Source organism: Onychostruthus taczanowskii, unplaced genomic scaffold (genome assembly GCF_017590055.1).
Source record: "Onychostruthus taczanowskii isolate IOZ18803 unplaced genomic scaffold, ASM1759005v1 scaffold3, whole genome shotgun sequence".
In the NCBI taxonomy this organism is placed as follows: Eukaryota; Metazoa; Chordata; class Aves; order Passeriformes; family Passeridae; genus Onychostruthus; species Onychostruthus taczanowskii.
In genome coordinates, this window is record NW_024500349.1 from 12,702,539 (window position 1) to 12,727,486 (window position 24,948).

At 38.7% G+C, this 24,948-nt stretch overlaps 1 protein-coding gene across 15 annotated transcripts in view; it reads right to left on the reverse strand.

Moving 5' to 3' along the window:
- PARD3 (par-3 family cell polarity regulator) overlaps positions 1–24,948 on the reverse strand; it is a 442,615-nt gene that overhangs the window by 371,552 nt on the left and 46,115 nt on the right. For all 15 annotated transcript variants that reach the window (XR_005952971.1, XM_041408608.1, XM_041408607.1 and 12 more), the window contains exon 2: positions 22,160–22,261. Coding sequence is in view for 14 of the 15 variants with exons in the window: in XM_041408608.1 (XP_041264542.1) it covers positions 22,160–22,261 (102 nt within the window). In the remaining variant the exon portion in view is untranslated. The remainder of the gene's footprint in view (positions 1–22,159; positions 22,262–24,948) is intronic.

Here is a 24,948-nt window from a genome sequence, read left to right on the forward strand (position 1 = left end):
AATGAACAGGTACATCAAGATAGTTATCGTGATCTTTGCACCAGCAAGCATCGTACAGCAGCTCTGAAACACCTTTACAGAACAAACCTTCAGGTTATATTAGCAAACACCCTCACTCTTTTGCATTTGATGGCCACTCAGAAGACTGAGAATGGGAATCAAGAGAACAGAGCCAAGATGCAGAGGGCTAGACAGAAATGCCCTGAAGATCTACCCTGCTCAGGTTGGACCCTGCTGCCTACAGTCACAAACCTTTAAAACAAACCGTGCAAGCTAGTTAAGCGAGGAAGGCTCCATATCCAAAGATTTAAATAGTTTATTACCGAGTTTATTTGCTTCTTAAACCATCACTTTATCACTTGGAAGGATTAAAGTCTTACATTTTTACTAATTAGTAGATGTCAGCTATTATTCTTTTAAGATGCATAACAGGGGGAAAAAAAAGTTTATTTCCCTCTTCTGTAATCCACATATATCTGCTCACATTCTTAAATACCAACTCCAAGACATTATGCCAAAGGCAATGCTCAAGTTATTTAGTTCATTTGCATCTGAGTTAAGTGTCTGTATTCAGTCCATCTAACTTCTGATGGAGCATGGAAGGAGGAAGAAAAATGAATTCATTATATTTCAGTAACTGAACATATTTTTACATGTACAGAACTGAAGTTCAGTGAATTGTTTTGTAGCAGCAAGCATCAACATTTGTAATAATTCAGGAAATCATTGTCATTCTAAGACGACAAACTATTACACCACAGTCTGCATCTGTTTCCCCCAATGCAAATCTGCCCATGTCTGTGAGCAAGCACTGGTGCCACTGCTCCATCACTTGTCTGTGGAGCAAACAGGTGCAGGAGCTGATAGGGAAGAGTTGGGAGTCTCAGTGTGCATCTGCAACACTGGTATTGTGCCTCAACAATGTCATAAAGTAAAAAAAACACTGCCCGGTGTCATTCATCAAAGCATTGTGATGGTGTCAAGAAAAGAAATATGTTCTCTGCTGTCAACTTGTTTTAATGAAAATGCATTGCAATATTTAAAAAGTTTTCAAAGCTGACTTCTTTCTGACAGCTGACAGATTTATGAAAGCTATTTTTGATGAAAAATGAGCAACAAGATTAACAATATTCAAAACAAAGAAATCAATGTAGTCTGCCTGAACATGCCAAAGTACTAATAGAGGAAGAGAAAGTAACTCAGTAAAGTGAGGTCTGTAGAGGAGAACCCAAAGCAGTTTAATAGCAATGTTTAAAGTTCACAATATTTTAAAAATTGGAACAGCCCTTAATGAACAAATTGACCTCAAGTGTGACAGACTGTGGAACACTGTGGCTCTCTCATGCACGAACAATGCATGTTTGATCTTGCTCTCAATAAAACCAGAATGCAAGCAATGAAAGACAAATGGTAGAGTTATTGCCACCTCAACTTTCTTGGGTTTTCTTTTCAGGAAACAATTCTGTGGAATTTCTTTGGTTTTGTGAGGTTTCTCTTTAGTGGGTTTTTTGGTTTGGTTCTTTCCCCACCCCCCCCCCAAGGAATTAGCAAATGAAGTAGAAAACTACATTATGAAAACTTTCCATAACTCATTTTAAACATGATCAGCACAGGAACAACTAAAGCATTTTTAAGTTTATAGTACGTTTATAGTAACCTTTCCAACCATCTCTTTAATATGTATAGCATACAGCACATCTAAGTTCAAGAGGCTGTGTAAATTTTTTTTCTCTGACCAGTAGGAATAACCACAACCATCATCCTGTTCTGCACTACCTCTTCCCAACTTTTGGTCATGAATTCTATCCTATGCTTTAGAAACCTCTCGAGGAAAGATTTTTGAAAACATTTCCATTCCTACAAAAGTTATGGCTCTACTTGAATATAAAAACAAGAGCAGATAAAAGCTATTGGTGCAGGAGGAAAGCTGCCATATTTGCCATCATGGAAACATAACTCACACAACTGCAAGGGTTGACTGTAAACTTCTCAGAACGGACAGGCAAGGAAAGAGAAGTCAGGTAGCCCTGTATATGTTAGGAACAGTTTTGATTGCTTAGAACTAAATGATGGTGATGCTAGAGCTGAGTGTTTACGGGGAAGAATCAGAGAGAAGGCTGACAGGGCAGATATCTGGTGGGAATCTGTCACAGACCACCTAACCAGAATCAAGTTGCAGAGGAAATATTTTATAAGCAGCTGACAGCTGCTGGCCCTTGTTCTCATGGAAGACTGCAACTTAACAGATGTCTTCTGGAAATACAGCAGAAATACAGCAGAGAAATAGTCCAGAAGCTACCTGCAGATTATGGAAGGTGACCTTCCTGACACAGCTGGTGAGGAAGTCAGCTAGAGAAGGTGCCTGCTGGTCCTGTTACCTGTAAACAGAGAAGGACTGATGGGTGATGTGACGGTTGGAGGCAGTCTTGGGCACTGAGTTCACAACATGATAGCTCTTGGTTCCTGAAGTATGAAAGAGGCAGAAATGCCACAGGCAGCAGAACTGTGACCCTGGACTTCCAGAGGGCAGACTTTGGCATGTTTAGGAAGCTGGGTGAGAAGAGTCCCTTGGGACGCAGTACTGAAGGACAAAGGAGTCTAGGAAAGCTGGACATTCTTTAAGAAAGAAACTGCAAAGGCACAGGAGCAGGATGGCCCCACATCCTGAAAGACAAGTCACCGGGGAGAAAGATGGGCCTGACTGAACAGAGAGCTTTGACTGGAACTCAGGGGGAAAGAAGAACTTATGACCTTCGGAAGAAAGACAGGTCCTCCTCACAGGAGGACTGCAAGGATGACATGAGGTTATGCAGCGAGAAAATTTGAAGGACCAAAGCCAAACTGGCTCTGGAACTTAAATCTGGCTATTGCCATGAAAGACAAAAAAAAATGTTTCTATAAATACATTAGCAACAAAGTGAAGGCTAAGGAGTATCTCCATTCCTTACTGTATGCAGAGGGAAGCACAGTGACAAAGGATGAGGAAAAGGCCAATGAACTTAAAGCCTCCTTTGCCACAATCTTATATTGAAGAGCAGTTCTACAGGTACCTAGTCCCTGAGCTGTAACACAGGGATGAGGAGGAGAATGAAACCACCACAATCCAAAGGAAGCAGCCTGCTACACCACTTGGACACACTCAAGTCTATGGAGCCAGGTGGGATCCATCCAAGGGTCCCAAAGGAGCTGGGGGAAGTGCTCAGCAAGCCCTTTTCCATCATTCATTAGCAGCCATGGCTAACCAGGTCCCGGAAGATCCAGGAAACTACAGGTCAGCCTGACCTCAGAGCTGGGAAAGGCCATGGAGCAGGTGATCTTGAGTGCCACTACCCAGCACATCCAGGACAACCAGGGAATCAGGCCCAGCCAGCACTGGTTGACAAAAAGCAGGTACTGCTTGACCAACCTGATCTCATTCTATGACAAGGTGACCGCTTACTGGATGAGGGAAAGGCTGTGGATGTGTCTGCCCAGACTTTACTAAAGCCTTTGACACCACTTCCCACAGCATTCTCCTGGAGAAACTGGCTGTTCATGGCTTGGATAGGTGTGCTCTTTGTTGGGTAAGAAACTGGCTGAGCAGCAAGGCCCAGATCCAGTGGTGCTACAAGGAGTCACATCCAGCTGGCAGCCAGTCGTGCTCCTCAGGGCTCAGTATTATCTCTATTATCTGTTTAATATTGTTATCAATGATCTGGATGAGGAGATTGAGGGCACCTCCAGTCAGTTTGCAGGAAACACGAAGCTGGGCAAGTGTGTTGATCAGCTGGAGGGCTGGAGGGCTCTGCAGAGGGATCTGGACAGGCTGGATCAGTGAACTGAGGCCAGTGGTCTGAGGTTCAACAAGGCAAAGTGCAGGATGCTGCACTTGGGTCACAACAAACCCTGCAACACTCCAGGCTGGGGGAAGAGTGTCTGGAAAAATGCCTGCACGAACGGGACCTGGGAGTGCTGAATATGACCCAGCCTGTGCCCAAGTGGCCAAGAAGGGCAGTGACATCCCGGCTTGGATCAGCAATAGCACGGCCAGCAGGACCAGGGTAGTGATTGTTCCCTGTACTCAGCATTGGTGGATCTTGAGTCCTGTTTCCAGTTCTGGGCCCCTCACCACAAGAAGGACACTGAGGATGGAATGTGTCCAGAAAAAAGGAAGAGAGTCGGTGAAGGGTCTGGAGCACAAGTCTTAGGAGGAGAGGCTGAGGGAACTGGGGGTGGTGTTCAGCCTGGAGAAAAGGAGGCTCAGGGGAGACCTCATCACTCACTGCAACCACCCAGAAGGAGGTTGTAGCAAAGTGGAGGTCCGTCTCTTCCCCCACTAACAAGGGCTACAACAGAATGAAACGGCCTCAAGTTAGGCCAGAGGAGCTTTAGATTGGATCTTATGGAAGATTTCCTTACAGAAAGGGTAATCAAGCATGAGAACAGGCTGCCCAGAGGAGTGATTGTGTCACTATCCCTGGAGGTATTTAAAAGAAGTGTGTACGTGGCACTTAGGAACACAGTTTTGTGGTGGCTTTGGCAGTGCTGGGGTAACGGTTGGACTGATGACCTTAGAGGCTTTTTTCAACCTATTCTTTGATTCTATGATTCTAAATCTATAATGCATTATTTTTGCTTTTTTTTTTATTTTTCATTTCTTGACTACCTCTAATTCATCTGAAAGGTAATTTTCCTAAGATTGACAAGAAAACTAATATCTTGACTTTTCAGTTTTAAACTTAGACCACATGAGACATCTCACTATTTCTGACCCTACTGAAAACTAGAGTAATAAAGCCTGTGGGAGAAAAGAGAAAATTAAAACAACATTGATTTTTCACAAAGAAAGTACCCTAGAAGAAAAGCTGTCAGTCACAGATGACAAGAAGCCAGTAACAGCAGAAGTGTGAAATGTGAGCAGCACTCTCTCACTACTTTCTGTTTATTTTAAATAACAGATGAACAGTCATTAATATTTACTGTATTTCAAATTAGTCAGATAACAAAATATTCAGCCTGAAGTCAGATTAGGCAGCAGCTGGTTAGATGGATGTCATCTGTCAGGGGCTGTTCTTCTAAAAGCCACTAATACTGTCAGTGAAAATTACAGTCTACAAATCAAAAGAACGTTAAGTGTTTGAACTGAAACACATATGAAATCAGACATTTCCCACTGGATTTTCCCCATGTGCTATTACCTCCATGATCAATTCACACTTCAAGTGACAGAAATTGCTGAGAAAGCAAAACATTGCTTGCTTTCTATCTGAGAAGTATACTTTGAGACAGGGGACATTTTTAGATAATTAAAAATAATTTTCTTTCCTTTTCATCAAGAAATATTAAAATCAAGCCACTGTAAAGCAAAATGCTCACTCACTCTTGTACAGGACAACAGGGGGCAAAACTTTGTTGCTATTACAAAAGGGACAACATCTTAGCTGGAAATGAGATAAAATCCTTTTCCATTAGGAAATTCTGTAACATTAAAATACAACTTCTTCTAGTAGTTAAAACTTCTTCTAGTAGTTAGTTTCATTAAAATGAAAACAAAGACCATTCACTCAGAACTTCAGTGACTGTTCAAAACACATGTCAAAATACTGCTTACACAGCACAAAGAACTCCCACAAGTTTTGTAACATGCAAGGACCACCATTCCACAAAAACAGTGGCACTTAAAACATGCTTTTAAGTACAGGTACGAAAGAGGACTAAAGAGTACAAAAACACTAATCTTCTGTTAGTTAACTAACTTTCTGCTAAAGTGCTGAGAATACGAGCATTTTGAAATGGAGTGTTATGATACATATATCCAGAAATCATTCTTTTTTTTTTTTTTTTGGTCCCTCTAGTTTGTATTTGACAGGCTTTTCCCCCCCTTTAAGTGGAGCAAAATGGCTAAACCTAGAAAAGTACTACTGCAGCTAACAACAGTTTATTTTGAAATGCACCATCCCCATTTTGAGGATATAACACTGCACAATAAGCAGGAAAAAAAAAAAAAAAAAGCATGCATGCTGCTTCTTGCTAATCAGGGAATGCCACCAAGAATTTTAAATTAATAATCAGTGTCAGCAGTACCGGCTGGATGCCAGCAGGATGCTGAGTTTGTACAGAAGGGTGGGCAGATCCCTACTGGGCAGCACTTAGAAGGCGAGGCAGGAGTGTACCCTCGTGGTGAAGGCAGCTCCTGCAGACCAGGCTGTGACAGCAGCAGTGCAGCTGGAATGTCCTGTCACAGTCACCAGCACAGGGGAGGTTGGACCACAGCACCTGCGAGGAGATGCCAAGAAAGCTAGGCTTAATCAGTTTAAAGAGGAAGCTAAAAGAGAAGATTGTTGCTGTCATTTGTGACCTAATGGGTGGGAAGAAAGAAAACAGAGCTGGGATCTTCTGAGAAGTGACCCTGAAGTGGGAGGAGATGCAACAGTCACACTAATTGCAACACCAGGAAGTCAGATGAGGCTTTGAAAACAATTTTTCACCTTGTCAGCAAGCACTGAAACAGGTACACAGAGAGGCTGTGCGATCTGCAGCCTTGGAGATGCTCAGATCCAGACCGCCCAGAACCTGCTTGCAGCAAGGGGTTGGACTGGATGCCTCCAGAGATCCCTGCCAGCCTCAACCACTGTAGTTCTGTGACTCTGTTTTGTTTCTTACTCTCCTCAGTGCCTATATTGCAACAGTAGATCAAAAGCATTCAGTCAAGGCAGGGTGAGTATTTACAGCTAGGAGAAGTTTGGTGAACACACACAGAAGCCACCAGCTTAGTACACTGCATTTGGCCAAACTTAACCCAGTGTTCTGTAGGACACCAGCAGCCCTTTGTGGGCACAAGCAAGAACAAGGACCTGCCTTCCCTTGCACCTCCTCTCTCAGCACGGGTAACGTCATGCACTGCCAAATGGAATGGTCAATTGGCTGTACTGCTCCCTTGGCTAGCCGGGCTGGACTCCTGAATGCCTTTTTCACCCAGCTTTGCTCATTCTTTCCTGTAATATCCGAGCTCTGTGACAGCAAAGCTGCTCCCAGCATCAGACTGCTCCTTGCAGCAGAGGCCATTGTATTACCACTTCTCCTTTCACCTGTCCTTTTTCCTGGCAGAGTAATCAGCACACTGACCCCACTCACTGCAACCAGCAATTCCCAGTGCTGAAGCCAGGGAGAGATGGGAAGCACAGCCATGGCCAAGGAAGGTGGGAGGTCACACTCATCTGCAGCACCTCCACAGTCTTAGATCAGCTAAAACCTGCCACAAAACCACACTATTAGGAACCAAAAACTGTGGTTAATCATGTTAGTGTTACATGAGCTATAACAACAATCACTCAAACTGAATTAAAAATAATAGCTCAATTTAGATCAGATGAACCTCTAAACTGTCAAAATTAAGCCTAGTATTTTGCTTGCATTAAAGAAATCACCAACTAAATTTGAAAACCTCCTGGCAACATGGTGTTATTTTACCACAACAAAATATTTCTTGCGATTGCGTGCAATACCATAGTAACTTTCAGGACAAGGCACCAAATTAGAAATCCATGACTCTGGAAGGTGACAGCTTCTCTCTCAGTGCCCTGGAAATCAGTAGCAAGGAGAGCACTAAACACCACCACCACAGCAAATGCCATCAAGGCACGATGATTTACACTGCTGTAGGGAGCCCTCCAACACACACCTACCACAAACTCCATGAACAAGCCTCAGTAAGAAAAGGAAAACATGATTTCAAGACTCACCACCAAACCTCTCACTGTCATTCCACTCTGCTTCGATTTTACTCTGTCTAACTGCAGGTGAGCCTACTTCACCAGCTACAACCCACCTCACCCTGCTGCGACCACAGCTTTAACAATTACAGCCAGCCACTACGATTAACAGCTCGCCAGGCTCCACAGGGAATGAGTTCTGCTAGACCAACTTTCTACTAACAACCCAGCTGCCAGAGGAACCTACACACTCTTATCTCCCAGTGCTCTGTTACACATATCACATGCTTTTCCTCTTTACACGCTTGTCTGGTTTCATTAAAAAAAAATAGGATCAGATTTTTCACAACAAATCCTCAGGCTCACGCTTAAAGCTGATTTCCCTCTCCCCAAAGAAGGCATCTGAGATTCCCCAGAGAATTCAAAACAAACTCTTGCAAAAGACAGGAAGAAAATCACTAGATGAAAAGTAATCATAGATCCTGGTTTTCAAAAATAACATCTTGAAATTAAATGAGATTAATTAATTTTTCTTTACTGCTTAGTTATCTTTAGTGATTACAAACCATTTGCTGGTAGCTGGTGCTATGGCTTTTTGCTCACCAGACGTGTCACACACCAATAGTCCTGGTCCTGGCACATCTACTACATTGATTACTACACTAATATGAAAAACCATTACTCTTTTGGGCAACCCCCTTCCCTCACATCACCAACCTTCCCAGTACCATTTTTCCACTCAGTTTTTCTTTCTAATAAGACAGTAGAAAGTGTAACTCATAGGCCTTTGCCTGCTCTCAGATGCTCATAACAAGGCATTTGGAACACTTCTATTAACTGAGTCATATTTAAACACAGGGACTGGAATATTTTCTAACAACACCCTCTTTGTATGTATTGCTCTGCATCTGGGATAGTGGGAAGTGAACCCCACATCGTTCAGGAATTATAGAGCTTAAAAGAAAAGGGAAAAAAAGTATGTCATCTCAATTGTATAGCATTTCATGGAAGAAAAATAGGAATATTAGAGAGTAAACCACAAATCTGCAGTCTGTGCAAGCCTTGTATGAACATGGAACTTTGCCAGGTTCCAAAATGCTGTATGCAACACATAAGCAGTTATCAGGAAAACAGTTTCAGATCTTAATTAATCCACTGAGGCTCCAGCCCATGTCCCAGTAATCTGTCAGTTGGCAACGACAAAGAAAAATAAGACTTGAGAGGCTCTCACAAAACAGCTAAAAATAAAACTGGATCTTTTTTTAATGGTCCCCTGCATAAACTTAAAGATTATGCTCTCAAATTTTTACTAATTTATAGTTTATACTTCATGCAACTGACTTTGTTCATCTTTCAAAACACAACAAGAGACAACCACTTCTCTTAAAACTATCCAATATTTTATACATTATATTGCATAATACTTGTACACCTAAGAAGACCAGCCTACACATTTCTGGAATGTGATTTCTCTATCCAGATCAACCAATATGACAATACCAGCAGCCAGTGAATGTAATTACCATCAGATTTTCTACCTCAGAACAGATAAGCCTAGGGAAAACAACAGAATAAAAAAGTGATCAGCACTAATAAATAATTTGAAGGGAAGATTATCTTGAAAGAGGTACACTGCTACATCAGATAGGATATTTGATATTGTTGGGTTTGAACACTATGATTTTCCATTTCTAGTAAGTTAGCTAAGCTAACAAAAAAGCCACCGAACGGCAAGAGATATGCAGCAATTTGCCCTAACATTTTCTTACATCACTGTAATTCAGAAAATGCAAAAAATTATTTTTAAAAAAAATTTCTCAGATTCTTATTACTATTTTACCAGTAATTTAATAGTTTCATTAGGGGAAAGGTCAAAATGGAATTTTACCGTAAAAAAAAAAATTAAACTGCAAAAAAGGGAGGTCAGTGATACTAAGGCCAAGGAAGCAGAAAAATATTTTTGCAACATACTGTGATTTTGAGATACTTTGATTGATATCAATCTACCAAAACATTTAAAAAATAATTTTGGCTTGCCTGCCTGTATAAGCAGAAGCAGAGTATTGTTCCTCCAGGGAACCACCCAAGTAAAACCACATATAATGTGAGCAGCAAAGTCTACTATTGTCTCCTAAAACAGCAAAGACCAAAGCACAGTTTTAAATATTCTCAGATGTCAAACATCTATTATAAAAATGTTTTTTAAAAAATTACAAAGAAATTCAATCAACAAAGAAAAGCATTTTTAAGTAACATTTCTCCTGGTGCTGTAGCTGAACTGCTCACTCAGTAAGCCAGGCCTGGAAGGAGTCTGTGTGACCACCAGTGACACTGTGCTGAGCAGAGTGAGGTCTGGCTGCCTGAAAACTGATCAGATTCTGGTAACCTCAAACCCAGAATTTCTGAAGTCCAACAGTAACAACAGCAGTTGTGTTTTGTGTTCAACAGCATTTCCAATACACACAGAAGTGGCTGCCCTTGTGGGAAGAGGGGGAGGGCAGGGAGGAGGTAAGAATGGCTCTGTCTCACTTAATTATAATGATCTGAAGATTGAAACAAGAGCAAGCCTGTAGGAAAAATTAAGTTTTCTTACAGTTAACTGGAGCATTTAGAAGGGGAAATAGTACGTTCTTGAGTCAGAAAAGCCCTTATTTAGATCTTTCCAATACAAAAAGTTATCAAAGTGGACCTTTGTCTAGAGTGCTTCATTTCAGATGTATCACCCACTAACATATTGTAACCAAGCCAAAGTAGTAAAAGTCTCTTAAAACTACTCCCATAATTCTACATCTATGAGTACTGGAGTTCAGATACACATCCCTATGAATAAGAATTTTTAGCAAGGTACTTTTTCTGGAAGTGACACCATATAAAAGATTTAGCTAAAGCAGATTATGCTTTTTTATTTTCAATAAAAATAGAATTTAGAAGATCAAATAATTAAACCAACAAGAATACACATTCAGGACTTGTTCAAGCAACAGCCTGAATTGAGTAATTGAGCATATTTTTCATTAACCACTAGAGGTCACACAGTAACCATGGCAGACATCCAAAAGATTAGTGGACTCAAGAACCTTATGGTCTGTGAAAACCAAAATACAGAGGGTACTCACTGATTTGCACCCACAAATAAAATTCTGAAATTAATGTGAGTAGCCTAGTTCCCCAAAAGATTCAATGAACTTGAATGTTCAAAGATGTCATTCAGTATTTCACATTTCATAAAATTGAGATTTATTATTTTTATTTGAAAAAGTTACATCAAATAATGGTGCAGCAGGATTGTCAGAGCTTGCAGCACTTTTGAAGGTTTTTCTGATTTCTTCAAGTATTTCCTCATTTGAACTTCTGGAACTTCAAGAAAAACAGCTTCAGCTATGCCTATAATTAGCACTAAAGAATCACAATAAGCTGGAATATTCTACTATTTTACTAGTGAATTTCTATGTAAATAGACATTTTAACATTCCAAGAACAAGAGAAATAGTAATGCAACGAAATCTGACCCCACACATATAAAATACATTGTATTTTTAATCTCATACCAAAGTTTACACTGGACACAGTAACTTATATCTCTTAAATCTGAATGCATATATGCCCTCAAAAAGGTAGATGCAGTTGGAATTGTCAGGGTCTGAAAACTACTTGCTTGCAAGAAATTCACTTTCATGCTATTGAAAATCTAGTCTATTTCAAAACATTTGAAGAAACACTATTTGCAAAGTGTTAAAGCACTTTATGTTGTACACAGCTCACTAAAAATTTCCTGTAAAGTTTATTTAAACCTTTCAAGAAGGTACACACAAGTGTAGAGCGAGAGATGGATCAGAGTCAGTGATCCCGTACTCCTTCCATATTAGATTAAATTTTAGGGATCAGTATACAAAGATATTTCATAAACTGACTCACTTTTTATTCCATTTACAACAGTTCACACTGCATCTTCTCTTTGGAGAAATTTCATTTAATTAGATCTCAGCAAAAATATATAAAGAAAGACCTGTATATGAAAGTCTTCTACTATAGCAGAGCAGCACTGCCAAGGCATTAAACTGCCCTCTAACCCAAGAACTGGTCCCACCAGAACAGGTGCTTCTGTTGACTTGCATTACCTGTTCTGGAATAAGATATTTCACTCCCTAAAGCTCTCAGTCTAGTACATTTCAACATAAAAAAAAAAAAATAATAATAACAATGAAGAGCAGTGGAACTTATGTAATCTGAATAATAATTTCAAAAGTTTCAGCACCCATCATGTTTTTCAGCACAACATTACCAAAGCTCACAGGACATATATTGCACTATAGCAATTCCTTGAGACAAAGCAGAAATCATAAATCATGTCTGAAAAGGAGAAAAGATGCAGACTTTTCTCAGCATAAAATTGAGACCATAAATCTATCTAAGTCTTAAGAAATATTACAGAAAAAAACCCAGCTTTTCTTGCACACAAGCTTGTATGTATACACACACCTACAGCCACACAGATTGCAAATCAGCAGAGATTGCTTTCCAATTCATACTAGCACAGCAAGATTTACAAACTCTGTAAAAATTTAGAAGGCAAGAATTTTTTTTGAGGAATACCCAAATACAAACCTGCTTTTTCTGTGCCTGCCTTTTCTGAGCACCCAGTGTAGCAGACTTAAAGCTAAGAGACTTGGACTGTCTCCTAACTTTCACTGAATCTCTCCGGCGATCATATGAAAAAGACGACGACTTCTTTGTAATTTTCCTTTTAGGTGTGTCTGCCATTTCATCCAAAGTATGGTTACCTTCAAGTAAACAGCATCCCAAGTAAGTAAAAACTCAGTATCATCAAGCTCCCACCAAGCTTTTATGAAAGTCTTCAATCTACAGAAAATCTAGCAGCCTGTAACAAATGGAGCCCACCAAAGAACAGTTTCAGTTCTTCCAACAGGTTGTAAAAATGAAAGAAGCTGATGGTCCTGAATGCTGTGTGTCACTGAAGAGCAGGCAGAACTCCTTGCTGTTTAAACTCAGACAGGCTTCAGCAGTGATGCTAATCTGAAAACGTAGTGACTATCCTGCTGAGCACGCTAAAGGTGAACGGGAGGTAGTTCCCTGCACACCAACAGGGTGTGGAAGTACACCAACAGGGTGTGGGGATGAAGCAGAAGACTTTGGGTTCAAAGCATCTTCTTAACTCCTTCCTCTCTGGGCTACTGCTGGGAAGTCAACTGAAAAGTCAGACTGGTGAAAGCTTCCCAAAAAAAGACTGTATTATTTTCTTCTCTTTGGATCCAAGGGCCTTTCTGAAGAAACTTCAGCGTGCGGTAACCACCCCATTAAATGCATTAGAGGCCCTATTTAATCTAATTTAAATATTCCATGCTCTCTCCTTGTCAGTAAGACTATTCACACCACAAACCTAGGAAATACTTCAACTTTTAAGTCAACTAGAAAATAAAGTACCCGACTCTGAACCTTACTGTCCTTCCTTGAAAATAACTACAGTTACAACACTCTCTTAAGACCTGTTGGTATCAATGGATAAGAAGGTAATGAATTCTCATCCCAGTGACAGTGTGGGAATCTTATCAGACAGCTGAGATTGCGGCTTTTGTACCAGGACTGTGTTTAGGTAGGAATGTCTCTCTTGCATAAGGTATTAGTCAAGGAACTCTACAAGGGTGTAGAGCCCCGAGAGTTACTGCTACTGATTTCCATTAAACAAAACACATCCAAAGGGCCAAACCTTTGGCTCTACAAACCATTTAATCCATGTTGAAAGACAAGGAGGAAAACTACCTTTTGACAAACTTAGGCATTGACCAGGGTCTTTTCCAGAAACTTTTCCTTATTTTATTAATGATGCTACTTCATGTACAAAACAACTATGAATAATTTATAGTTGCAGGATTATCCATTACTATAATTAAGCTCTAATATGGGTCAGTCCTCTGGTGTATGAGTCTCAATGCCTCTGTTAGGAAATATCAGTGAAGTTGGAACAGCATTTCTTTTAAGACCTGCTGATATCAAGGAGTAAGAGAGTAGTGTTAATGAATCCCCATAACCAACCTTTCCTGTAACTTCCTCCTTTGTTGTAGGATGAATAATATACCTCTAGGACACAGTGATATTGCTAAAATTAACCAAAAGCTATCAGAATGTTAAGTATTTATTAGCCATAATGGTCTAATTCTAGATTCACTGCCCATTTTTGTGGAGATTTACACTGTGAAGGATTAGAAAGCACAGCTTTATATTATCTACAACTATATCTAACCAGTGAATCTGTAATTATTACAAGATATAGAAAAAATCCATTATTAAATATTTTTAGTACAAAGTCTCTCTTAATTGTGATGTGTAGTAGTAATCATCCTTAGCCTGACATACTGACCTTCAGTGTTACTAATATTTAACACTCTGAGACCATCATCATTTCAACAGCCTGTGGTTTTCACCAAAGTTTAGATTAAAGAAACTTTTTCTCACAAACCAAAATCCTACTTAAATTACCAGTTTCCAGGATTTACAAGCATCACCTTTTTGAAGAGCTAAAATAAGCAGAGAATTCAGTATTATGTGCTTGCAAATGACATCTCAAGAAAAAACACATCCTCCAAAACTTTGTGAAGTATCTATGACATCTGATAAACATCACAGGTATTCTGATGAAAATTAAGGTCAAGGAAAGTTAGAAAACCTTTTGCAGACAGCTACTCTTATGACAGGTTCACTTGATGCCCCCGAGCTTGCACTGAAAAAAACAAAGAACCACTTCTCAATACCACTTCTGGTTCTACAGCCATCTCGGTTTGCTTCTAACGTCTTTTCAAGGCTGAGATCCTGATCCATTTACACATTGCTGGTGGAGGACGTTAGTCTGTACCTGGAGTCAGTGTTGGCATTTGTTCTGTGCTTTTTGCTATCTCTACAAAATCGTTTTGGGTTGCTTGGTTTGGTGCTGGAGGAAGCAGAGGGCTCACACCAGCACACACAGCAGAGAAACCCCACCACCTCTTGCTGCACCACAGAGACCACTCCAGCAGCTCCACAGGCACTACTGGAAAGCAAGGTCTCAGCCCAGTCATGTTCTCATTCTTCCTCTTCTTCATACCTCAACCACTTCCAGCTGCAAAGTCCTCTCCTCCTCAGCTTGCCAGGTCCTTTGGTGAACTTAACAATATTCATGAAATAGCAGAAAAATACTCAGTTTTGCAAGGAAGAGTCTTCTGCCACTTGAGTGAAACAAATCTGCTACAAGATGGGGTCCAAAGAGTGCCAGAGCCCTCATGAGCCAAGCAGAAGAACTGGGATGAAAATACTGGGGAGAGGCAGAGACAGGGCAAACTGCTGGAAGCTTTCTGAGACCTGGTTATGTGCCTTGCATGTAAGCCACTGTGCCCAGAGGTCTATTGCAAAATCAGAAACATTCTCCCAAACATAAGAGCTAGCTCAGAACTCATTAGTTTGTGTACTCAGTTAAAGCAGTCTCTCTCCAAAAGCACATCACCTTTGCCAAAATTATATTACATTCACCATGTTATTGTCTACTCCCTGGATGCTTCTGCAACTCTTCATGAACAGCATTCACCATCCATGTGTGGTTTCCCACACAATAATGGAATTCGTCACTCCAGTATTCAAATATTCCTTCTCTTCTTTCAGAACAATTACAAATATATTGAACAATACATGCTCTATTTTCCATCTTCCAACCACTTACACATCCATAAAACCCTTCCTCTTATTCCATGCCAAGTCTGTGGGGTTTTTGCCTGCACTAACCCAGTCACTGTTACTCAGGTCTGTCATTCTGCTGACATTACAGGCATAATATTGTGAGATATTACTTTCTTGACAATACTGTCAGAATCTTCCCCAGTATATCATATTCATGCATGGGCCTGCTATTCCTCAGAGAAGAGTTTTACCAAAACATTCAATTTTCATAAGTCAGATTTACCTGCAGCTCTTCAGATCTCCATGGAAACTGATTTACGGATTTACAAATGTCAGTCCTCTCTTATGTGAGAGTTCTTTGTGCATTGATACAACTGTTTCAGCATTACAGGAAAGGAATTGCAATATTGCAATTTATCTCAAAAATACACAGCAAATCATGAATGGAAATGCCATCACCACATAGCTAGAAAAAACTAAGTGATGATGAGATTAACAGTTTGAAGAACAGTGCAGAAAGAGGTGAAAAACTAAGAACTACAGTTAGGAGACAACATTTAGCTACATGTAATATCTCTTAGGGACTGAAAAATGCATGTTCCAATATTCACATATTATGACCTTTATTTCCTCACTTCCATGGATATATGATTATATATTAGTCTCATCCACAAACACTGTGAAATTAAAATTTAGTTTACTATTAGAAATACTACAAGCATTTAAATTCCATTCTTTGACTGAAGATAGTATTTATATTTTGAGTATGTTATTTTCAAATATGTTTTCATTAAATAGCAGCTGGGAATAAAGGCTGTGCAAATACTTTGATTTTCTACTTTAGATTCATCAGTAAGACAGACTTAAAAATCATCATGTGGCCCTCCCAGCAATGAGTGCATAGTGTTAATGCAAAACCACCTGGTTTAAATGGACCCATTTTGGTTTTAGCAATTTTTCAGAATTTCAGTAATATAAAATTGTCAATCTCTAAAACATAATTAAAGTAAAAGCCACTGCCAAACAGCAGATGACATCAGGAGCCCATTGTTCAAAAACTGAAGTTTTTTAACAGAAAATAACCATGGCGTTGTTATATGATGGGTTTCTTTCCCAGTATCAATACTTTCCCAAGCTTGGTGGCTCAAGCAGTTATTTTAAGCTGTTACAAGAAAAGAATGCCTTATGCTCAAAATGTGTTTTGCCAAGTCACTTGTGAGTAACAACAAATTGTTTCAAGGCCATCTCTTTTCCTGGGATACTGGGAATGAATACACAGAACAACAAGAGTGAAGTTGCACAGTGTGGCAGAAGATAACCATGGCAATAGCTGAAAATTAATTTCATAGAAAGGTTTAGAGGGGTAAAAGGGTATACCAATCAAGGTATGGTAAATACTGCAAATCATATTTCTGAGTAATTTTTGGAGCATTTTAAGGTTTTGCTGTCAGATTTGCTGCATGGGAACTGGAGAAGATGTTTTTTCATTCACTCTAGGGTGTTAATCTGTTAATGGCAGAAACAAGAAGCACAAAAATTTGTTATTCTCTACTCATGATTTTAGAGTTAAATTCTTAACTTGCAGAATTAAAGAGAAATCACATGTAAATTCCACCGCAAGTTTGCTTAAATGAGGAAGAGACACCCAAAATTAAAAATAAACAACACAATTTCAGTATTCTGATTATGTACTGATGGAAATCTAAAGACAACACAACTTTATCTGCACAGCTTTCCTTAACATCAAAAGCTCTTTAAGATTTTTGAGTGAATGAACAGGCACAGGGTTACCAGAATCTCATTCTTTCTAACAGCATCCTGCTGTCACTGACCTACCCTGAATTTACTACAAAAATGGAGTCTTGCATAACTGGCCCAAAAAATAAGAGTGAGAGAGCAAGAATCAATAGCAGCAGGATACTGTAATCACAGCCCTTCAGTCCCTAGCTAGCCTTTAACCTTAACATTACAATGCATTTGCTCAAAATAGCCTTATTTCTGTGTAGCCTTCCAGTTAACATTTGTTACAAACAAAATACAGTCATCCTTTCCAAACCACATTTTGTGTATCACATGCCTCTCTAACTCAACAGAGCTTTCCAAGAGGAAGTAAACAAAACAACAGTATTATTTAGAATTGACCATCTGTTTTAACACAAAACCCAAAAGTTCATTTCCTTTCCACTACACTGGGAAAAGGTCCTAACATGCCTTCACATTATGTGAAGAAGCTGCTCAATGACTTTTTCCCACTGGAAGTCTTCACACTTCAAGCAGGCAGGCATTAATTTCATAATAATATTAACAGAATCTCTGTAGGTCTCTTAAATGCAGATGCAAATGAAGCACAATTGCTATCACTGAATTTCAGCTGCAGTTTGCTTACTTAACACAGTTAACTCTAGTTCATGACTGTTTACAAATTCCATTTCAGCACAGATCCATGAAATTCATCTCCATCCCATTCTCACCAGAAGTATTCCACTCAAACCAGCAACTTCTTGTGTGTCTTTCTGGGAGGTTCAAAGTTTGTCTAAGCAGCACTAAGCACCAACACCACCTTGAACTTCCAGTGACCTGGGCCAGACAGAGCAGCACACACACAAACAGTGTGGGAAGCATGAGACTCCACTCCAGACAAGACCAAACCATATTCCTCTGGTTTTTATCGCTGCACTCAGTGGGCGTAAGCATGAATTATGCAGGCTGAAGAGATGACTGAATATTTGAAAATGTTAAGTCAATCAAAGAAAACCCGTGCCTGCCTTAGTTTAGAGAAATAAAGCTAAGCTGTAAATCTAAGCATATACCAAATTACTGTGGTTATTTTTAAGAACCAGTGTTGAATTTATCAGTGATAAAGGAATTTATAAGATGCCAAGGCCTTTAGGATTTATATACTGTGAATCCCAAACTAATTTGGCAAAATGAGCAAATGAATTTAGCAATAATTGACATTAGGTTCATACCTACATTGTTTCAAAGTACCTCTGTTTGCCCAGCTGATCATTACAACCAGGGGCTCTTAATAGTAGATCCTTGTTGTTCTCTCAAGAAGAAAAAACTGATTTTTGAGCAATACAGCTACACCAAACACAGACACCTTGATCTCTAAAGCTTCCCACTCAGCAACAGTCTGAGCATTTCTATTCATTAAAAATAACATATAATCGTAAACAAAACCTTTTGTCAAGTTGTTCAAAACATAAATTAGTATTTCACTGCGAACTCAAATGGGAGCAAGTTATATTCATACATATACTTTTGGTTTGTTGGTTGCTTTTTTTTTTTTAAATGATATTACACCACAGTTTTCTCAATATTTTTTCATGGATAAACAAGAGTCTGTGAGACCTCAGAATAAGTACTTCCATATTACCCTCAAAGTGTGAGACTCACCAAAGTGTCTACATGCCTCAGTCTAGCTGGAGGAAACACAGTTAAGAATGGTTGGGTTCTGGTTTTTTTTCTGCAGTTGGATTTGTTGAGGTTTTTTTCTGCTGAGAATGTCTGCCTACTAAAAACTGAACTGAGGTCATCAAGTATGCTATCATCAATTTGGAAACTTATCAAGATGACATATGTTTTTTGAGAGCCTTCATAGAGAGGGCTACTTTTGCAAGTTACAGAAATCCAAACAAAACAGGTTATTAACCTATCTTTAAAATATTGGTCTAATCACTAAATGCACAAGAAACCTGTATTTTTAAAATATGGAAGTAGGTTACAGAGCTGACTAAATGCTAGCTGAAAATAGGATTTTGTTTCTTGTAGCCAAATATTTTTCAAAAACAGTAACAAGTCTGCCCATTTGTATTCATGTATACACAGAGATATATAAATGTAAAACACACTGATATATTTCCATATTTGAAAACTATCCACATTTCCACAGTAAAACCTGAAAAAAATGACATTACAATAAATATTTAAAAGTTTTCTAAAAAAATTATTCAAATGAGTATTTAATTTTTTTTATTACAAGGTTATTATCTTTAACTGCATTAACCAAGCAACTTCACATGCAGTGATATGTGTCATATAAATGTCCACATCTTATGCTGGCTAAGTTAGAGTGCTTTATGCACTTTCTCAATGAACTAAGTTAAAGGGCTTAAGTAAAGTTGTTTCAGAAACAAACAAAGGAACAAACAGCTTAGCAAAATCAGTTTTTCCATGTAGTTTGTTTCATGTTTTACTCCTTTTTTTTAAGGAGGAACAACACTGAGCCTCACAAATTATTCCAGAAAGCAACTGGCTAACCCTTATTCATCCATTCTGTTTTAGTAAGTGACAAGAGAACAAAAAAATATAGGGACAGAAGAAGCTAAATAAAGTCACCCTAGCATGCTGCATTTTAATGTGAAGGACGCCATCAAAGATACTTCTCTCATTCCATTCAGAACAGCTGCTCTAAGGGTCTTTGTATTTGTTACAGGACAGAACATTTTCTCCATGGAGACAGTGGAATAGGAGTAAATATATTCTTCACATCACTTAAGTGTTTTATTTTACTATGGCAGTTGACTATACAGAGCAATAAATCCATCAAGAGGACAAGTGGTCCTTAGCTGCTCTGCATTCTGTATTGTGCTGATATGACACTGCACAATTATAGCAGTAATACATAAAAGCACCACCAAAGACAAAAATTACATATATCACTGATCTTTAACTCTAAAGAACCATGGTAAGAACAAAGTGATTTTCAAAAATATAGATATCAGGTAGTAAGTAATATAAGAAACTTCTCTTGAGGAATGTAAGGAAGTTCCTTGTGGAAATGAACACTGAAACATTAAGTGTTCAGTTTTCCAATACCCTAGACATTTTTGACTCAATTTTTAAAAAGAGAGATATAGGCAAATGTTTGATTTTAAGCACAGCTAATCCTACAGACTTCAGTAATCATTTAATTACGTGTTTAGACACCATCTGTTTTAAATGCTTTTTTACAAGGTATGCTAACATGTACAGATAAGACACAAAATATCCCTAACTGGAGATATATTCCAAACCTCACATTAAAGAGGCTTGTATTAGGTTCTAGCAACATGAAACCAGTTGATACACTTGCTATGGAGGCAAAGTAACAACACAAAACTAAAGGGAGCCAGGAAGGTCAGCTGTAAAACACACTACAGGAAACTAAAAACCAATGACTAATGACCAAAATACTTTAAAAGATCCAAACGTGAAGGTCAAGTGAGAATGACTAATTCAAGGATATAAACCAGTATAGCACAGTGCATGTTTATATTGCACCTTCCTAATCAATCCTGCAAGGTCCTTTAAAAAAAGGAAATTTAACTCAAAGGTGCCATCAGTAGAGATGAGCTTGGCAAATGCATAGATAAATACTACTAATTGCTAAGTATCTTGTCCATCTATACACAAAAACAATATTGTAATAATGACTTTGCTTGCTTCAATTGCAGTCAGAGTTTTTCAGCTATTAGTCACGCACATAAAAACACCCACAGAGTTTCACTGTGAGGAATTACCCCACTTGAAGGCAGCAAGGCAAGGTAACAGCGAAAGAATAAGGTCTCAAAGTCACCAGAATTAAACTTCTGAAGGGAAGAGCACATGAGGAGCTAAGAAGTGCATTATTCAAATAAGTCTCTGTGTGTGTATATATATATATAAATATTTATATTTAGTGACAACTTGCACCAGCCTCCCTGAGGCCTGTAAGCAAAAGCTAAACTAATCACACAGCTGAGCACTTCAATATGAGATAACCAACTAGAGGTTTCAATTAGCTTTTCATGAAATCTTATCTGGGCACTATTTTTATGGAAGAAATTCCTGAAAACTCAGCACTGTTACTCTATACAGCTTGAGTAATCCCAACATTTCAGACAGTGAGGAGTCTTCACGTCCCAAGACTCCTCACATAATTTTTCAACATAAAGTCCTGGTTGAAATAACCATGTCAATTAAGTTTTGTCACAAGAAATAACTACAGGCAAAGTATCTATTTCTGAAGAATTAGCCTAAGAGTCATCATTTGGCCAGTTTTCAAGGAGCCTTGACAGTGCCTGTTCCAATAGAGGCAATTAAGGATTCTGTCTGTGAAGGAGTGTGGTCCTGAAACATGTTTCCAGACTGAAGTCTGTATCAGCCCAGATGCTTTCAAGACCTTCAGTTTTCCAGAGAAAAGTAGCATATTTACAGGACTCTACAGTTTGCCACAGTGTTTCTTACCCACATTTTTTTGAACAGTAACTCAAAGATACTTGTATCTATAACTTCAAACAAATAGCCAATAAACAAAAGGCCTCTTAGTTAACTGTGATGTAAATCGCTACTTAAAAAAAGAATAAAAGCGCTCCAGGCTCAACAGTGTGTAATTATTGTCTCAAGTTCTGTGTAGTTAGCAATTCCTCCAAAAACGATTTTTGGAAAAAAAAAAAAAAGCCAAAAAAACCAACACTCAACAGTTTAAAACTAGCAGAGTTTTTTGCACATATTCAACTGGTAACACAAAGCTACAATATCAACTTACAGATTTTTTTTTTTTTTTGCACATTAATTTTCCACTCTTTGAGGTATTTCATCCTTGCAGCCTCCTTTTCCTATTTGAACTGTTAAAGAACCAGAAAGGATGGAAAACCCATGATTTCAATTAAAAGAAAAACCCTGACAGTAACCAATTCCTCACATCTGTCAGGCAAACTACATAAAAAACGTCTAAAATCTCTGTGTTGGCTGCCACTTTGGGACACGTGCAGGAAGCACACACCACTGATGGGCTGATGTGCAGTTTGTGCCACGCTGCTTTCGTAGCCTGGTGTACTTACACGGTCTTTGTCATCAGCTACATCACAAAGAATGTCATCGAGATCCAAGATCCCACCATCCCCGTGCTCCAGACGATGCACTTGTATCCAGTAATTTGGATCCTGCACGAAAGAAGAAAATAATATCAGATTATCACATGCCAACAGGAAAATGTTATTCCACCATATAGCCAGCATCGCAGTCCTACAAGTTCTTGACATCAAACATCTATTTAGGTCATATTTCTGTAAATAAATGTAAATTGAGATGTAAAGCCCAAGTTGTTTTTTTTTTTTAAATTGCCTCAGACTAGATATGTAGTCTTCCCTCTTCTATCAGATCTGCATGAGTCACAATCCCATCACTGACACGTAGGACTCTGACTTATTCCAAATATTACTGCACATTACATTCCCAATATTCCTTCCATAAAAGGAAGAAAAATACATTGTTCTCAAAATAAAGCATGCAGACAGTGGTCAACAGGCACAAAAGGTTACATGCAGCTGTAAAATGTGTGAGGGTTTTACAGAACAGCTATAAAAGGCATAAACCAACATTTAAACAACATCAAAATGCTTTCTAACTGTCCTTTGCTAGAGGTGGTAAATGGAATAACTAAAACTTATACTAAGAACAATTTCTACATTTGAAATAAAAAATTATATGCACACACAGATACATATACACACACATATATGCATACAAATGTCTGTGTGTGGCTTTGTGTTTATACAGGTGTCTAGCAGTAACTGGGAAGACTGGCTTTACAGTCTTTATGGCTTTACAGTCTTTATTACTACTTTTGGCAGTAAAGGAAGCCATAGGGAGCAAGGCTGTGTCCACAAAGTGTCTCCAGCATATGAGCCAAGTGCTGGTTAGTACTCGACATGCTATTCTTAAAGGATTTGTTTCCTAATGGGGGAAAGTTGCCCTGTAAACACCTGGCCTGATGATGCCACATAATCCTGCTTCTCAAATACATCCCCCAACGCCCCGGGCTGTTGTTCAGGGTCTCACAGTAAAAGAGCTGCCTTGCTTTCCCCTGAGAAGGCATGGCTGCACAAAGTTTCTGCTGGGAGGACCATAAAAATTGCATCAACTTGCAAAGTTCCCGACTTCCTAAAATTAGCGATTAGCATGAGCCTTTTTAGGTATGGTGTCTAGAAGTGACAAAACAAAGAAAGCAAAATAATAAAAACATCACACCAAAGCCAAACCTGAACTGAACAAAAACCCACCCACACTAAAAAGAGAAGTCATAAAGAAACTGATAACCTCCACCCTAAAAGGCCTGAAAATAGTTTGATTTCTCAAAGATAGAACAGGACAAGAAATAGGACTACCAAAATTCCTCTAAATCCATATACGTATTTAAATCCTGATAGAACATGCTGCACAAAACAACATAAACAGATATTCATCTTGGCTTTAACATCCTAGAACTCCATGTATTTGCATACGATATGTATGCATAGGTCAAATGATTTGGAGATATTTGGTACTATGAAAGTTACTTCATTGTTTGTATAAGTACATCCTCATTAAATGTTGCTGCAAGTCATCATCATTAAATGATCAGATTTCAGAATTACATTTTACAGTCATTAGGCTAGTCATTTCAAAAATTAAATTACAGACTTTTTTCTCTGATTTCTCTAAGTATTAAATATCATTACCTTCCATTTCTTCTAAGCACGCACTTATACAATTAACTGGATTTCTAGTGTGTGGGTTTTCTCTAAGCAGACTTACTATTGTAGCATATTACAGGAGATAACTTAGTACACATTTTTTAAAAGTAAAGATCTGGGAATAATTAAAAATGATATTACATTATTCACACTGTCATGCATACAGAGGTGCCTACGTAGCTAGGTAATACACAAACCTGCTCTGTAAAAAAGGTACATAATATAAACACTAGGATAAACTTGTAAGTTTGAATACTCCACTAACACAGACAGGGCTGGACAAAGTCACCTGTGTATACCAGAATCTTTCAACATTTCTTGTTGAAATGTTCGAAGGGAAGTCTTTGCAAACTCTGCTCTCAGATTACAAGGAAAAAAGATCCTTCCTCATCCTCCAGCCCATTAAAAAAATCTCCTATGCCTCTCATATCTCGACACACATTTGCAAAGACCAAGATTTAGAAGAGTCAGACAAGCTGTGAAGCACCTTGCACTCCTGTAGGATTTGACTCAGGTTTCCTCTGCTGAGATTCTCCACCTCAAAGCTAAACTGAACCATAAACCACTCTTCAATGTAAAATCACACACGGAAAACTTAGTTTGGACTTTAAGAGAGCCTGATCCCTCATACATCACCCAGTTCACCATTTTTGTTTGCAACAATTAATCTTCTTACTGAAGAATGGAAACATTAAAAACAGGTAACTGCAATACTGGCTCAGTGACCTGACTACATCCATCAAAACAAACAGCACCCAAGCTGAAACTACAACTTCAATATCCATGTATCCTTGTTTTTTTCCCTTCCTACCACAACTGTTTCCTACCTCCAAGGCAAATGTAAAAAAACATTCACAACTACAGAATCAATAGCAGAAACACCCATTTCTATTGTGCTATTTCAGCATGCACAATCTACTTAAAAATAGCTTTGATATATAAGCTGCTTCTACTAATTACTTCCTTTAAAAGTTTCTCAATATTGCATAAGAAGTTTTAGATAGACTTCATTTTTACTGCATCACCTATTAGTACTGCCATAGCCTGAACTGCTCTGGTTGCTTTTCCTGCCAGACAAGGTCCTGATACAAAACAATACGTGAGCAAGACCAGAC